The sequence below is a fragment of the Neltuma alba genome, unplaced genomic scaffold (genome assembly GCF_004799145.2).
Source record: "Neltuma alba isolate B1F8T4 unplaced genomic scaffold, ASM479914v2 tig00005687_pilon, whole genome shotgun sequence".
Classification (NCBI taxonomy): domain Eukaryota; kingdom Viridiplantae; phylum Streptophyta; class Magnoliopsida; order Fabales; family Fabaceae; genus Neltuma; species Neltuma alba.
In genome coordinates this window covers 53,743-70,349 of record NW_021634199.1, presented here as the reverse complement: position 1 = coordinate 70,349, position 16,607 = coordinate 53,743, and the positions used below count along the sequence as shown (strand labels likewise).

At 34.8% G+C, this 16,607-nt stretch overlaps 1 protein-coding gene across 2 annotated transcripts; it reads left to right on the top strand.

The window, feature by feature from the left end:
- The first annotated feature begins 5,790 nt into the window (after positions 1-5,790).
- On the top strand, positions 5,791-16,193 carry LOC114748376 (uncharacterized protein At3g49140). Of its 2 annotated transcripts, XM_028936750.1 has the most exons (12): positions 5,792-5,989; positions 8,209-8,302; positions 8,801-9,026; positions 9,179-9,281; positions 9,443-9,507; positions 11,112-11,228; positions 11,345-11,443; positions 12,284-12,437; positions 13,079-13,188; positions 13,363-13,503; positions 15,191-15,286; positions 15,812-16,193. In XM_028936750.1, exons 1-12 carry the CDS (start codon positions 5,950-5,952, stop codon positions 15,905-15,907), a joined length of 1,341 nt encoding a protein of 446 aa, XP_028792583.1. In that variant the 5' UTR covers positions 5,792-5,949; the 3' UTR covers positions 15,908-16,193. The 2 variants fall into 2 exon arrangements, with proteins under 2 accessions (XP_028792584.1, XP_028792583.1); XM_028936751.1 differs by lacking the exon at positions 11,112-11,228 and having other exon boundaries at positions 5,791-5,989.
- Positions 16,194-16,607: the final 414 nt, after the last annotated feature.

Genomic DNA, 16,607 nt, shown 5'->3' with positions numbered 1-16,607 from the left:
GTTAGTTAGCCAGTGACCGTTAGAAGTTATAGGTGTTACTTTATTTTACATCCGTCTAAGCTGATGAATACGTACACTTTGATATGACATGGATTAGTGTCAATTCCCATTCTCTGTTTCTTTTCTCTATCTTTCCCTCTTCTCCTTTGAATCCCCCCCCCCTCCCTCTATGTTTTCCTTATCCCTTTCCTATTCTCTTCTTCTTTCTTATCAATCATACAATGGCGGTATCGAAATATGTCTTTCCTCGGCAATCTTTCAAGATCAAACAATGGGTGAATGTCATGCTATGATCGAATTCAAGAAACATGGATAAAAGATTATAGAGGCATTGAACGCAAGCTTGCATCTATTGGCACGTGACTTCAAAGAATGATCTGTTGACAACCAGAATTTCATAGTGACTTACTTCGTCTTTGACAACGAGCTAGGTTTTCTTTCTAGCTGACTTTAATGATGAGTTTGACTCTCTTTCTAGTAAATTAGACGTGCTCGAGAAGTTCTACTTGGAGGATGCGTAAGCGTCGGTCTTGAAGAAAATACTCATATATAGGACCTGTTCATATGTTTAACCCAAGGTCCCTGCTTGATTGAAGCTAGAAGACTGGCCACATGTTCATATGTTTAACCTTTTTCAGAAAAGGCCCGAACAAACACATATGATTAAACAGATGAACGAGGGCGCCCATATTCGTCTGTTGTAGAACAGAGGAATATGAGACCACATATTTGTTTGTTCTGCTTCAACAAACAAATTAATATGATGTTCCATATTCATCTGTTAATAACTGACGCGTATCAAGCTTTGATCTACGTCTTTTTTGTTTACGTCCTCCTTTAAATAGATGAAAAAAGACTTCCAGAATAGACAAAAATGATCTTTTTTTAAGTAGTAGAATTTGAATTTGCTAAAAACAACTTCTGATTTTCCAAATAAAAAGCCTATTTAGAATATCATATGAAAACAATAGTGGTTTGTTCGATCAAAATTTTAGAGTTTTAGTAGGCGAGTGTATCAAAAAGAATCACATGCATATTACTTAAGATAGAAAAAGCCTATGTATATTAAGATATGCGAGTTTGAGCTGATTTGAATAGCCTTAAAATAATTTATTTGTAGTAAAACCTTTTGATTTATTGAAAATTTATTTTATATGATTGCATGTCGAAATAATTTGAGATGGTTAGATATAATAGCTGGATTTTTCGCCAACTAGATATAATTAGCTAGATATATAGTTCTAGCAATGAAGATTATATATATATATATAGACACATATATATATTAACCCTATATATACCACACCAAAAGTTTACAGTACCATTTTTTTTCCTTAAATTAATGGGCTTTAGAAATTATGTATAGTGCGTCCCATGTGATTCTTTGATTAATCCATTTTCAAAAGCTGAAAAATAATTTCAGCGATGATTTTAATTAATTTCTATTAATTAAACATGAAGAGTAAACACATAGAGAGATGCAATTATTCTTCATATTTATTATAATATATGCGTTACATACAAATTTATACTAATATACGAAAACAGGCAACTTTTTCCAATTCAGCTCCCTCTTCTACGTAGGCTGCTCTTCTCCCTGCCCTTTAAACTCAATGAATCCTGCCCAACAAAGCATCACATTTTCAGTTATAACTCAAAATAAACACACATTCTAAAAAACAATATATTACATAATCTAAAATGAAAATCAAACACCAAATTTAAATTGTGAAGAATACAATCAATTAAAATAAAAATAAAAAACAATTATATGATATATTCATATGAAGATCAAATCAAAATATAAAAAAATAAAAAGAATACAATTAACTTACTTAATCCCCTTTGACCAATAAAAAAATTACTTAATCCCCTGAAATTTTTAGCCATATATTATTCATACGCACGCCTCCTCTGACTTTTTAGAAGTTTACAATAAATCAACCTCAATTCTTAAAACTAATCACTAATAACCTTTTATGATTAATTAGTCCATTATTATATTTCACTAACAAAGCATAATATGTTAAACTCTAATCCTATCACAAGATTTTGTTTATAGTCTGTATTTATAATTAGGACCAAAGGCAGCAGTAAATATATTCTCTCAAACTATAATTTGAAACTTGAATGATTAAAACTAAAATAAGAACAAATTTAATAAACCAAAAATTATACTCCTCCGGTCCTTAATATAAGACCCAATTGTTGAGTTGGTTTTGGTCCTAAATATAAGATCCATTTCTCATATTTATCAATTTTCTATAAATTATCCCTATAGATATTCTCTAAATCATACTCAAGTAGAAGAAGGAGAAATGTATTAAGAAAGATGATCATGATATTTTAGGAAAAACATGTCATATTTCTTATAATTAACTAACTTACCTAACTTTCTTAATTAATCAAATTAGTCAAATGGGTCTTATATTAAGGACCGGAGGGAGTATTAACTTTTTCAATTTGCATACTTTAAAATATTTTTTCAAAAAAATAATTTTTGTGCTCATCACCAAACCATTTTTGCTGGCCATATTTGAGCTATTCACACAAACACACATTTTGGCGCGTTCCCGCGGCATTGGCTGCAATCGGTGTCTTTGGTGATCGGAGGGAAGCAGACGTCTTCTTGGCAAAGTCCAGGCAGCGTCACAGCCCGTTGCGGCTGCAATCTCGGGAACAACGAAGCCGCGTACTTCAGGCACTCGCAGCCGGCGCGACAGTCATCCCGGTTCGGCCCAATTTCATTCTTTACCACCTTAATGCCGGCGCAGCACTCCGGCGGCGGCTTATCGAAGTCGCCTTCCAGGTACAGAAAACACATATAAAACGACGTCCCTATCGTCGAACAATTCAGAGCCTCCCTCGCTTCACCATCATCGTCGCCGTCATCAACATATCCCCACCGCAACAGCCACCGTCTTCCTCACACCGCCACTCTTCAACCATCGATCTTTCGGTAACTCTCTGTTCTATTGTATAATGGATATTTCTACTGTCCTATCTGCTGAGAAAGTAGGGTTAAAGCGAAGTTATTATATATAGCAGCTCATGAACAAGTGGGAGATCGATAGAGACAAAATCAATTAAGAAGCAATAAATTATTAACAGTGAGTACGTATAGGATTGTTCTGCGATTTTAAACGCGCACAGTCATATATGAATCGATGTGATTCAGATTTCCAAGTTTTGTCTTGTTTGATATCCGTTCCTTAGTATATAATCTTGTTTGACTTTTATTTTAGTCCTAAATATAAATAAAGACCCCAATCTATTTTGTTTCTAAATATGTATTTTTTTTTCCAAAACAATCTTTTTAATAATAGTAGTTCTAGCTAACACATTTAATTAGTAAGGATATTTTAGAAAAGCCAACACCTATTTATTACAAATAACTAACTTAACTTATTTCTTTAATCTTTTCAAATTAGCCAACTAGCTTTTATAATTAGAATCGGAAATAGTACTAATTATTAATGTTACGTGGGTCGTCGTGACGTCTACTTGACAGAGATGGTGAAAAAGGAGCCATAGGATAGGAAGATGCCAAGGGGAAGAGGATGGCGAAGTGGGCTTGACAAACGAGATAGAACTGGTTTTAGTTGTTGGGCTTGGGCCTAAAATTAGGGGATCGGAAGCTTGCCAACCAGAAGGTTGGCCCAATATTAATAGGCCCACTGACATCCTCATCATCATAATTTAAGCCCACGCTACAATTAGTAATCAGAAAACATTGCCCATATTCCTTCGTTGCATGCATAGGTATTCTGTTCAATAACAACATCTGGAACATGATCAAGCACTAATGAGACCTCTTTCCTATCCATATAGAAATTTTAACAAGTTTGCTATATTTATAAACATAAACCTTGTCGCTTGTTTATCAGACTTCATGTAATATACTAGATTCATGGTTAGAGTCAAATAATTTAGTACTACCTCTAGTTTTTAATATAAAGGCTAGTTGACTAATTTAAATAAATTAAAAGGATTAGTTAAGTTAGTTATTTGTAATAAATATGTGTTGTTTTTCCTAAAATATCCTTATTAATCATGTGTATTAATTAGAACTACCATGTAATAAAACCATTAACACGCGCAACTACTACAAGAACTATCTTGTAAAAAGTGAATAAATATAAGAGATAAAGTGAATTGGGACCTTATGACTAAATTAAAAATCAAACTAGCTCTTATATTAAGGACCAAAAGTAATATTTTTTTATCGGACTAAAAAATAGATGAAGAATTAAGGTTTGAGTTTTTACCTAAATAAATAGGAGAATTTTTGCTCAATTAGGTTAAAAATAACGAAAATAACTAATCATCCTAAAATGCCTTTTAATCACTTGATTGTGAATGAAATTTCTTACATTTTTCAAATATAGGAATCAAATGAAAAATACATATCTGCAGCACAAGTTTAAAGAGGAGGTTGGTGCCGCAAGGCTTAGGAATCTTCGGTTATGGGATTTTATTTTATTTTTAACCAAAGTTGGAAGTTGGAACTTGAACGTGCCTTGTATTCACTTACTAAAGGGATGTTTGGTGATCCTTAAAAGTGTTTTTGAGAAGTGATTTTTCACAAAATGAAATAAATTCTTCTATATATTTACTTTGTATACCATAAAAACACTTTTAAAATCATGATTTGATTTCTATCCAAATACTTCCTAAAGATACCTTCCAAGGCACACACATGTCCTTGTCATGTGTTTCACTTTGATGCTCGAGTTGGTAACATGAAACTCAGTTATTGCCACATGCTCAATGGATTAGGCAACGTAGCATTGCTTATAAAAACAAGACAAACGTGTTTATGCCACGATATACGTTCTTTATTTTGGTACTATATATATATTTGGCCAATTACAAACTATATTTTTAATATCAAATAACATGTGGACTGCAAAGGAGATGGAATATGCTTGTTCATAAAGTTATATTCCACTTTGAGTCCAAAAAAAAAAAAAAGTTATATTCCACTGTTGTACTTGAGACCTGAGAATTTTCCACTTCTTTTACTTTCACACGAGTTTAAATTTGTACTTTTTCTACTACTCCCTCCGCTTCTTATTATAAGAGACAAATAACCATATTACGTTGATAAAAAAAACAGTTAAAATTAGTTGAAGACAATTAATGTGTAAAAAGTATAATATTTTTTCCAACAATGCTCCCATTAATAAGAAGAGAAAGTATGAGAGAGAACAATTAAATTATTAAAAAGAAGAGAAGTGGGAGGGAGAGAGAGTATGAGTTGGAGACAAAATAAATAAGGGTAAAATAGAAAATCAATACAAAAAAATAGAGACAACTTTTAAGTGTCTCTTATATATGGGAACATGCCATAAGCATCAAATGTCTTTTATAATAAGGAACGGAGGGAGTAGTTATTTATAATAAATATGTGTTGTCTTTCTTAAAATATTCTTACTAATCAAGTGTATTGGTTAGAACTACTATTATTAGATGGAGTACCTTAAAAAAAAGCATAAATATGAGAGACAAAGCGGATTAGAATCTTATATTTAGGATCAAAATAAAAGTCAAACAATGTCTTATATTAAGCACTGAGATAGTATTATGAAATCTCACTTAATTCTGTAATGTAGCATACTAAAATAATAGCACATACAATTAATTAATGCTGAAGATTTTCTAAATACGACTATATCATACCATGTGAGGATAAAATTAAATAATAATAATTTGGATCTGCGTAAATCACGTATTTAATATTTATCCTCATTTGAACCCAGGTTAGGTAAAGCCGTAAAGCACGTTCGTCGTTGAAGCCCCCCGTTCCATGTGCTTCCGAGAGGCTGCAACAGAAACGACACGCAGAGAATCTTCAATCTGAAACTGAGTAACTGAAACACCAGGGCTTAGTCGTTTGGCAATATTGATAATCGTTTTACTCTGTCTTTCTTTTCGATTTTCTTTCTTATGGCCATTGCCGCAGCTGCAGCTTCTTCCCTTCCTTCTGGTAATCTTCGCCCAGTGCTTTCTGGTTTATTATGATTTCGCTTTTTTGTTTCTGTTTGAATCGAAGGAATATATGGGGAAATTGTTAATCTTGGTATTTCATTTTCCCATGTTTCGAAGAAGCTGCTATTCATAATCTGCTGTTTGGGGGAACTTACTTTCAAATGGTTATCAGCCTTGTCTCGTGGTGTTTTTGTGGTCAATGGGAAATTTTCTCCCATGCATACTTCTACTGCGAGGACATTTCGGTTATGAATACTTTGAATGTCATCATCGGTGACTAATGGGACAGATATGAACCCCACTCTGTATTTTCACCCAGCGTTGCAGAGTCTAGCTTTACAGCCGTAATGCCAAAGATATTTCTAACATGGGATGCTGTTAGCGACAATAAGTCTGTTCTTTGAATCGATAAAGTTATCAAATTGGAATATAGGTGGGAAAATGAGACCACTTGGGTCGTGTCTTAATACTCCGTCATGCGCTGAAGGCTGTATTTGTGTTAGCTCCCACCCCAAAATGCTGGTGTGACCACTTATGTTGCACGTTTGTATCTAAGCCGCGGTCAAGTTTATGATACTTTAGAAGAGCTCATATCTAAATACTAGTTTATTTGGAGGGAGAGACTCAAGGCGAAGTACGCCTTCAGTGTTGAATTATTGATTGCTGCCCAATGTCAGACATGTAATGTTAGACAACACAATTAACCCTATGCTCAGGGTGGTACATTGCAATTGAAATCTCATTTGCTTGAATGAAAAAGCTTGTTAAGGCTATTTAGATATCTTAATAACTGTTAAGAAAATACTGAGTTAAAACTAAGGAGAAAAGTAAGGGAGAACATAATGTATTATTGGCAGACTTAAGAATATTGGCCCCTCATCCTCGTTAATATGTATTAATGCTCCTACATTTTAACTCTTAATCCCTTTACTTTGGGTGTGCTACAAGAAGCTCCCCGCTATTTACTCAAGACATTTCTAGATCCAAAACTAGAGTTTCCAGAAAACGGTGACTTGAAGGTTAGAGGAAAGAGCTAAGTCTTAATAATTGTTTCTTTGTGACCCAGAAAATAAAGAATCAATGAAATGGTTTCGGTGACATGCGACTTTGTCAAGCTTGTTTGTGCCTTTCCCTTTGCAATTAGTATAATTATTAGTACACTGGGGTAACAATATGATGAAGTGATTGTCTCAAGGTTAAACTAAGGTTTGTTGTTTGATAAGTGGGAGTCAACAGATAAAACCAAGATTCATGATGAACTGAGAAAGTTTGCTAGCAGCTAAGACAAGTTGGTTGGTGCTTGGTGTGAAATAAATGAATAGCAATATCTGGTGGTTGAGTAGTAGGATTTTGCTGTCCATGAAGGTTTGAGTATGTTTGGGATGTTACCTTGGTTTTCCGTCAAATCTGCAAGTTCCTTATGAAGGTTTATTTATTTTGTGGTCAAACATTTTGTCATCAAACAATGCAACAGACTTGACACTTTGAAGGCTGTTTCTTTGAAGCAGATGGTTTGTAGAGTGTGTTTGTTTTTTTTTCAAAACTAAGGGAGTCATTGTTGTGACTTGTGGATGTAATTGATTAGTTATCGTTGCGAGTAGATTTCAAGCTAGCTTTGATCATGACAAGGCTAAGACTATAGGGTTTCTGAGAAATTAGCTAGTAATTGTTTAGTATCCATTCATTTGGCTCGTTTACTTTCTTTCTGTGAGGTTACTGCTATTGTATTGTCTTGTAAAGTAAAGATTGCCATTACCTATAAGAAACAGAAAACAATCTCAAAAAAACTTGTGTGGAGCATTTTTCTGGTTGTGTTAGTCATTTTCTCTTCCAGTTTAAAGGTTACGGGAGTAGAAAGGAGAGCGAGCCAGAGAGGTGCTCTGGAACAGATCTTTGTTTGCTGAAGTTCAGAGCTTTGGGCTCTTGATCCTCCCAAATTGCATTCTTCTTAATGTATTCTTCTTTTATACGGGGGAAAATACTATTTTCATAGACAGCATGACATATTCTAATGCAAATCACACTTAACGTGATAGCAATTTTCAAATGCCTGTGATAGTAATATTTTGCAATATCACCAGTTCACCATAAAAAAGAAGATAATCAAACACACATGCCATTTCTGAGCATATCCTTAAAAAAGAAGATAATCAAACACACATGCCATTTCTGTTGAAGTGTTGGTAGGTCTTTTGATGTCTGTTCTGTGTATTGCAGAAGGAATATGTTGCTCAATATCAAATGGAATTGGAAGCAATTTGATCAAATCTCCTCTTGATGGTAGAAGAGTGTCTGACCTTTCCAGTGTGAGGTGTTTACAATTTTCATGCTGTACTTACTTTTCAGAAAGAGTGCTGAAAATATTTTTACTCTTCTCCTGCTTTATAGTATTGCAGAAGTTTTGAGATTATTAACTTCTTTCATTAATTTGATGTGAGGAAGCATGAAGCTTTTTAATAACTTTCACGAATTTCAAGAATGTTACATGGATGAATGTTAACTTCAGTATTTTCTTTTCCAAGAGTGAGGCAAGTTTAAGCCTCTATATGACATAATTTCAAAGTATATATGTTTTCATAATTGCCCTGATAAATAGGCATGTATTCCATTAGCGCTGCAAACTTTCCAATGCTGCAATCTGACATTCCATTGGCCTGGATTGGGAACTAACAATTGTTTCAAAAAGACAAAAGTAATAGTTGCATTTGCTCATATTAGTTTATCATCGCCACTTTTCATGTATTATTTAGATTCTTGGAAGTTTTAATTCACATTTTTTGCTGAAACAGAAAGTTTGATTTTTTTCTAGATGCAAAAGTCCCTTTTTGGGGCCATCACAGTTCCTTTGGCTATCGACGGGGCATGATCTGTGTCTTCAAAAGGCTTGTGTTGCTGCAGACTACTCAGATTCTGTACCTGATTCGTCTAGTTACACAAGTGACCAAGCATATCATCCTCTCGAAGATTTAAAAGTTTGCCATAACACTCGGCAGACTGAACTCTCTTCTGCTGAAATTGCAAGAACAACAGTTGAGGTGTGTCCTCATACGTTTTTGATTCTGTGGTACCTTTGTTTTGCAAATTTTAGCCCAAAAGAATTTAGTAAGCTTAGTTATATTTTTTGTTTGTAGGAAAAATTAGGTAGTATGTGAATACCTCCTATCACCATGCTGTTTGTTGATATTAGGCTAATAGAAACGCTTTGCTAGTATTTCCTGGATCAGTGCACTGTGAACCACACGAACAGATTTCATGGGCAGAGTTTCAATATCTTATCGATGATTATGGAGGTTTGTTGTCTCCAAATACAAGTGCTTTTCTTTATATAATCACAGTGACAGATTTGATGTAATCGCAGTGAGAATAGCCATTTATGCAGACGAATTCCTATTCTGATGTGTAAGATCAAGTGTCTTTCAATCTAATATATTGTTTCCTTTTTATTTCTTAGATATATATTTTGAAATCTCTGATGATGCAAACATTTTGGAAGATCGTAGGGCAAGTAATCCTGTGGTAAGGATTTCATGAACATTTACATTATGATTCTCTTGACAAGTGACAAGACAGTTGACCATGCAAGACTTTTTATATCCAAACTCTAATATTCCTTCCTGTCAAGCTGGGTGTATTAGATTTCTAGTTCTTATTTTTTGTTGCTGTCCGTGTTACTGTGTCTGTTCTGTTCCTATATTTATTTCTTTCTTCTACTTTCTTAGTATCTGATCTTATGCTCCTTTTCTTTTCCAAATTTTCAACTTGCTTGTGCATCTTTAGTCAAAATAGTTAACTGTGGCTTTTGAGGTACTACCCCCAGTCCTAAATATAGGAGTTAGACAAGGGATTCACTTTAATCCCAAATATAAGACCTCAATCCACTTTGCCTCCCAAATTTATAATTTTTTGCCCAAAGTATCCCTATTGATTGCATTTATGAAGAGGTAGTTCCAGTGCATATGATTAAAGAGCGTAATTTAGAGAAACCAAGACACATTTGTTACAAATACCTAACTTGACTAATTTCCTTAATATTCACAACTTAGTTATTTAACTCTTATATTAAGTACCGGAGGTAGTATTGGTTTATCCATAGTAGGATATCTCATCCTCCACCCATTTCTATCTAATGCAAAAACATCACAATCCATAATCATCAAAGAGATTTGGAATCTATTTGATGATTTGGAATCCAAATTCTATCACATCGTTTCTTTTAGTATGAAGTCAGAATTGTATAAAAAAGGAAAGATGTAAGAAAGGAGGATCATGTAGGGCATCCTTCATCCTCTTGAAGGATCTCTGATAGAATCACTTTTGCTGCAAAGACCTATAAAAGGTAATTTAGGAAGATTCAGGAAAATGGAAAGCAGCTTTCTGATGGTAAGAGCGTTGACCTTGAGACTCCTAATATTAAGGAGAAAGAAATGATGAATTAGAGTTGGTATAGGTTGCTTTAGGCCTGGTCTAGGTGAGGGAAGTATTGGGAACTGTGTGGGTTACTTTTTGGGCATATTGTAGTGGTGGGAGTCTCCTAGAGAGGGAGGTCATATTTTGCATTTTGGAACGGGGTGAGGGGAGATGTGGTTATGTTCTGATCTTGAGTGTTGTTCTATGTTTCAGTATTTGCCAATGTGTCTTAGAGATTTCTGGTTGTAGTAGGAGAATAGGGTTTCAGCTAGAATCAGTGGAGTTCATTGTAACACTGATTTGGTATCTTGAAGTATTAATATCAGAACTTAAGGATTTCCCTCATTTATTGTTTCTGCTGTCCTTTATCTCTGCATTTGGCTGTTATTATTAAGCAGGGTTCTATCAGTCTCACCCACCTTAGTCCATGGAGAATAAATGAGCAAGAATTTCAGAACTAGGCAATCACGCTGTGTAAAAGGTTAGGAGAAATGCTAGCGTACTCACCACACATATCAGTGGAAAATTTTATCAAGTCTGCAAGTCTAAAACATGACTTTAGTTAGGTACTGCAAAATTGGAGACCAATAGGGTGCTTTCACCTGACATCTGTTTTAGGTGTAGGATAAGTTTTGAAACAATTACAAATTTTTTCTTACACGTCATGTGGCTACTTTGCGTTTGAAGAATAAACGATGTTTGTGTTTCTTCAGAGAGTTTTGATTGGAATGGACCTTCCACTGTATAATAATAGAAGGATCGCTAGTGAATACAACATATTCAATAGTGGGAACAATGACGAATTCCTACTTGATGATGATTATATTGAGGTTTGAATTTTCCCAACGCTTAATTTATAGATTACAGCATAGTTCTTTTGGTCTCTATTGTCTCTTTCATGTACCTTAAGGGTCCAATTCACAAGTCTACTTTTTGTTGCATGCAGATTCTGGAGTCTGAAGAGTTGAACTTGTCAGTGAATTGGGAGACGCTAGATACCATCGTCTCAGTTCATCCTGTTTATTTTGCAAAGTGCCTATCAAAGGTACTTTTCGTCGAGTGGACTTCCATTTGGTACTGATGTCATGCCCCTAGTTACCTTTACCCAATTCTCCCATCCTAAATTTTTCTCTAATTCTCGGGATTAGATAGTCTACCAGAACTTCCATTTGTCATAAACCTTACCATCTTCATTGTTGTCATATTGATGCTCTGCTTTCAATTCTTGTTCTATCATGCTCTATATCCAGTATTCTACATTCATTTTTTTCCCCCCTTTCACCAAGTTTTAAAGCTCATGGGTGGAAGATGATTAAATTTATTATGTGCAACATGTGTTCTCCAATAGATTCTATTATTAATGTTTAAAACAAAAACCTCCTTATCTTTTTGATGAATTTTGTTTCAACTCATCACATCCTAGGCTTTTTTTTAGCTAATTACTTCTTTCTTTTCATTTTCTAATCACCCCATCCAACTTTATATGGCTCCTTTATATCTTTGGGAATCAATCTGTAAATTACCAAGTTCACCCCGACTTTAACATATGAATTGGATTGGATTGTTACAAAAACTATTTTAAGAAATTATGCATGGTCATAGATTTCACTATTGATGTCAATTTTTGAAGTTACTTTGCTACTCTTCAATGTTTTGTCTGCTGGATACCCAAGCAATGGGGTAGGGGAGAAAATTATGTTCTCTTCTTGATCATTGATGTGCTTGAACGAATGTAAACAATCACATTGTAGATTTACTTCACCTGGTTTGTTCATGTTGACCATTATCTACTCTGTCTTTTACTTTCCTTTCTACATTAGCAGTTGGACAACTTCATAAAATCTAGAAGAAACAAGAGTGAGTGTAAGTAAAAATTTCATTGTAGGCTGTCAACACAGAATATGGTAAAAGAATGGACCATCCTTCAAATGGTGTTTCAATTCTAGGTTACCTTAGACCTGCTTTTGCTGATGAAGAGTCATATCTAAGAACAGTATATCGCAGTGAAGATGATGATGGATACAGCTCAGACTCTAAAGGTATCTTATGCTTGGTAATTGCTTTATGTTGACTTGAAATTGTCATATTACTTCTGTATACTTCTGATCAGTATATCTCTGACTGATACATATCCTATCTTGTTTTGGGATCTGTGTCGAACTTGATTCAACAATACAACTGTACGTCTGTGAGCATGTTTTACACCTAGCCCAGGTGTGGGAATATCCACAATAGCTTTTGTGGTGACTAGAAAGTTGAGCCCTTGAGTGAAATTTTTAGGTTTTTATGTTGGAGACAAGCTTTATAAATTGAGCTGGGGATAAAAAGCCTAGGTCCGTGTGTTCTTGAGTCAAGTTCAAACAATCACCTAGTAGTTTTCTGGCTTAAATTAAACCAAGTATTTCTTAAATTCAGTTTGCATAATCTTGTTTGAAGTATCAGGATGGTACTTGATTAACTAGTAACGTGTGTGTGTGTGTGTTTTTTTTTCCCCCCTTGGCTAACAACTAGTAAAGTGCGTTTACTGTTAGCAAAATTCACATAATTTAGGTTTCAGATTAGGGATTTGTCAGGTACGGTGAATTGGTGATTTTAGATGAAGATGTAATATATTTTAAAGCAAGATATTAAAAATTACTGTTGATGCTCTAAAATTGCTTATTTTCAATTCAATCTTTAGATGGTGAAAATTTTTTCCCCAACAATATGAGCGATCACAGAGACACTGGGTTGACATTCTATCGGTTGGAGATACTGAAAATAGAGTTATTTTCTGTCTATGGATATCAGGCATGTATCTAAAACCTTATATTCTCCATATTTATCTAATAATATGTTTTGAACTAATATTTTACGTGCAAAAGCGTCATCACCTGAAATGATGAATTGTATTATCCACAATATTAGAGTAGTTAATATGTTTAAATTTATTCTGAAGCTTCTGTCTGTCCAAATATTTTGCAGTCTGAAATTAATTTACTAGACTTTCAAGATGCCGAACCTGATATTCTTGTATTCTCTAACCCGGCTATTCAAGAACGCCTCAATAAGAGATTTAATGCTGCTCTTAAAGCCCTATGCAAAAAGAAAGGACTTGATGTTGAGGTAATCAAATTTTCAAAATTCTATAGCTTCCAGACTTATTTGTAGTTACTGGATTTTAGACCAACCATAAGATGTAATGCTTGGGTGATTCTGATGAAATATTGAATGAGATGTGGAAATGTAAACTACTATTAAAGGTGTACTCGAACCAGTTTACTTAAAATGTAGAATAAATGAGCAGGTGGTTGAATTTGAGCAAGTATTGTTCAGTTTTGCTTCATAATCTAAAGATGGAAGCAATTTTACTTCTCTGGACATCCAAGGATGTATGACCTCTCAGTAGCAAGGCTTGAAGTACTTGTGGGTGATAGGCACAGGTTTATTGAAGTCAAAAGTAAGTCAAACTATAAAGAAATATGAGAGGGTTGTCAGGAAGTGACCCAACCAAAGAGAGCTAAAGGTTGAGAGTGTGTCTTCTCCTTAAATCAATTTGGCTCTACTTTGAAGCATGGATAAAGTATAAGCTCTTAATCATCTTTGAACGTTATTTAACTATAGAAATGGGGGCAACAATCATTATACTGCCAGACTGTTCAATCGTAAAGATTCTAATACTTTTTCTTGGAACTGCTTAATCCAAAATCTACAAGGTTTGGGTCATCTGTTGTTGGAATTGGTTTATCTGTAACAGAGGAAACCATTGAGATAAGAGAGTTCTCAAAATCAGATTTGAATATTCTGTTGTCTGTTGAGAGTGGAGTCTTATTGCATAACTGATTTTGTAATTTGATTAGTCATAGTTTGTAAATAGCGCTCAGGTGGGATGGGTAACCCTCTTCCAGAAGTTAGCTATAGAGGTGGGACTTGTATAGGGATACTGAAACTCATGAATCGTATGCTGCCTGAATCTCCATTAATAAGAGAGAGCTGATGTCTCGGTAGCTGCATTCTACAACATGACACTTCACTCAGTGACACCTTAGTTGACTCTCTCGCCAATTTGAACCCTCTATAGGCAGCCCCCCTCTGAAATCATCTACCACCATCTCTAATGCCAATTGATGGGTTCTGAAGTGGGATGGTAACTCTTCTCCAAAGCTAGGTGTTAGGGTGGGAGGATCAACACACCTAAATATCCCACAAACAATCCAAACCGCTCAAAGTGGAACTTGGCGTCCTATACTTCTCCATCTTTCTGATTAATGACAAGCATTTCGGCCCTTTCACTTTGGAAACCTTAAATCCAAATCCTGTAGACTCCTAATACAAGATAATAGATGAATGGGATCACAAGGTCAATGCCTGTGCCCTTGGGCATCTCTTTTTGAATGTTGTGGGGGCAGACTTGGGTGTGAATAAGTCTATCATCAAGTGGCTGGCTGTCCTGCGAAAAGGGGTGGGTTTGGTTTCTCTTTTCTTTCCTTTCCTTTTCTCTTCCCCCCCCCCCCTTTTTAAACAGAGTGGGTGGGTAGGTGGATACAGTTGGGAATCATCTAAATAAGTGGATACTGCCTTACAAGGAACCTGTACCTCTTATGCATGTAAGATCTGACCAGATGTTTGTGTAGAAAATGCCTGCCATCTGATTTGTTATGTTGTGCTCTTGCATATATACTAATTAGTTTTGTGTTCACACTCACATGTGCCGTTTGTTTGACCTAAATTATGGTTCAAAATGCTTGACTGTTCTCTGCTGTTTGCAGTATGGAGCTGATTGTTTAACTTAGTATTATTAATTGGCTTTCAGGGAGCTAGGTTGATTGGGGTTGACAGCCTTGGTTTGGATGTCAGAGTTTTCTCAGGGGCAGAAGTCAGAACTCATCGATTTCCATTCAAAGTCCCAGTAAGCATCTTGCATCTTGGCTTGCAATGAACTGTGTGGTATTTCTGGCTGTCACGCTAAAAGTCATGATTTTACGTGAACATCTTAGTGAACTTGTCTGTTGTTAAAATAATCTTGGCTCCTGCCAATCTCTTATTTGTGGCTCCTTTTTGGGGAGATCTTTTGTTATTTTTCTTCATATTCCCTCCATGTCCTATATCATGCATTAAAGAAGAAAGCAATTTGCTAAGCAACTCAGATTGATCATTTCCCCGAGTGCACATTCTTATGATATGCTGTAATGTCATTGTCAAGAATGTGTCTTCCTTTAGAAGCCAGATGTCTGCCTGGTTTGCAACAATTTGCTAAATTGTAAAACCCAAAAGTTGACTGCCTTGTTAATAAAATTATAAGTATCTGGATGAATGAGCCGTGTTTTCAAATTCGAGCCATTTCTGTAAAGTGGGTGGTAGACAAACTCATGATATTTCATGGAGTCATGCGTATAAACATTTTAAAGAATAAGCCTTCAATCCACATTTGCAGGCAACTTCTGAAGTTGGGGCTGAAAAGCAGATTCAACAACTTCTGTTTCCACGATCTAGGCGAAAAAAGTGCATGAACTCATGGCGACAAGCTTAAGAACCAGCACTCAAGTTGAGTACATCATTGTCTAACCTTGCATGGCAGTTATCTTCATTTTATTTTCCCTTTTCAAGTTTTCGTAACAACTTGCTCTAGAGCAGTTAATACATGAAAGTTATAGTCAGTTCTGGACACCATTTTGGTTTTGTTCTAGGAGGTTCATGGCGGTTAATTTTTCCTTCTCTCAGATGAGAGTTTGGTCAGTAAATAAATAATTATATATGGGCAACAGTTCTTCTTTGCTGGTAATAATAAGGGGCATTGCTAATATCTGTCATTCTGAAAAAATATATTCTGCTTAGTGCACTTCACATTTTAATTTGTAATTTTTTTTTTGGGAAATATTACATATAGGATCTAAACAAATTTCATATTGAAAATCTTGAAAACTGGTTATTTTCAAAATTTCAAATTCAAAAGTTAAGATTTACAGTGTTTTAGACCTTTTCTCTGAAAGTTCTTTTAAATTATAAATTTCTTTAAAAGTAATAGTTTTTATAGAATTTTGTGGCAAAGCATTGAAATTACGTCTTTTAAGGTCCTGTAATACATAAATTATGAAGTTTGGCTCCACAGATGACTTTAAAGAAAGGGTTCCTCTCTTCTCGTCATTATTCATATTATTTAGGAAGAATTATAATGAGGTCCTAAAAAAAAAAATACTAAAAAATCATGATAATTTTTAGGACTTGTTTTG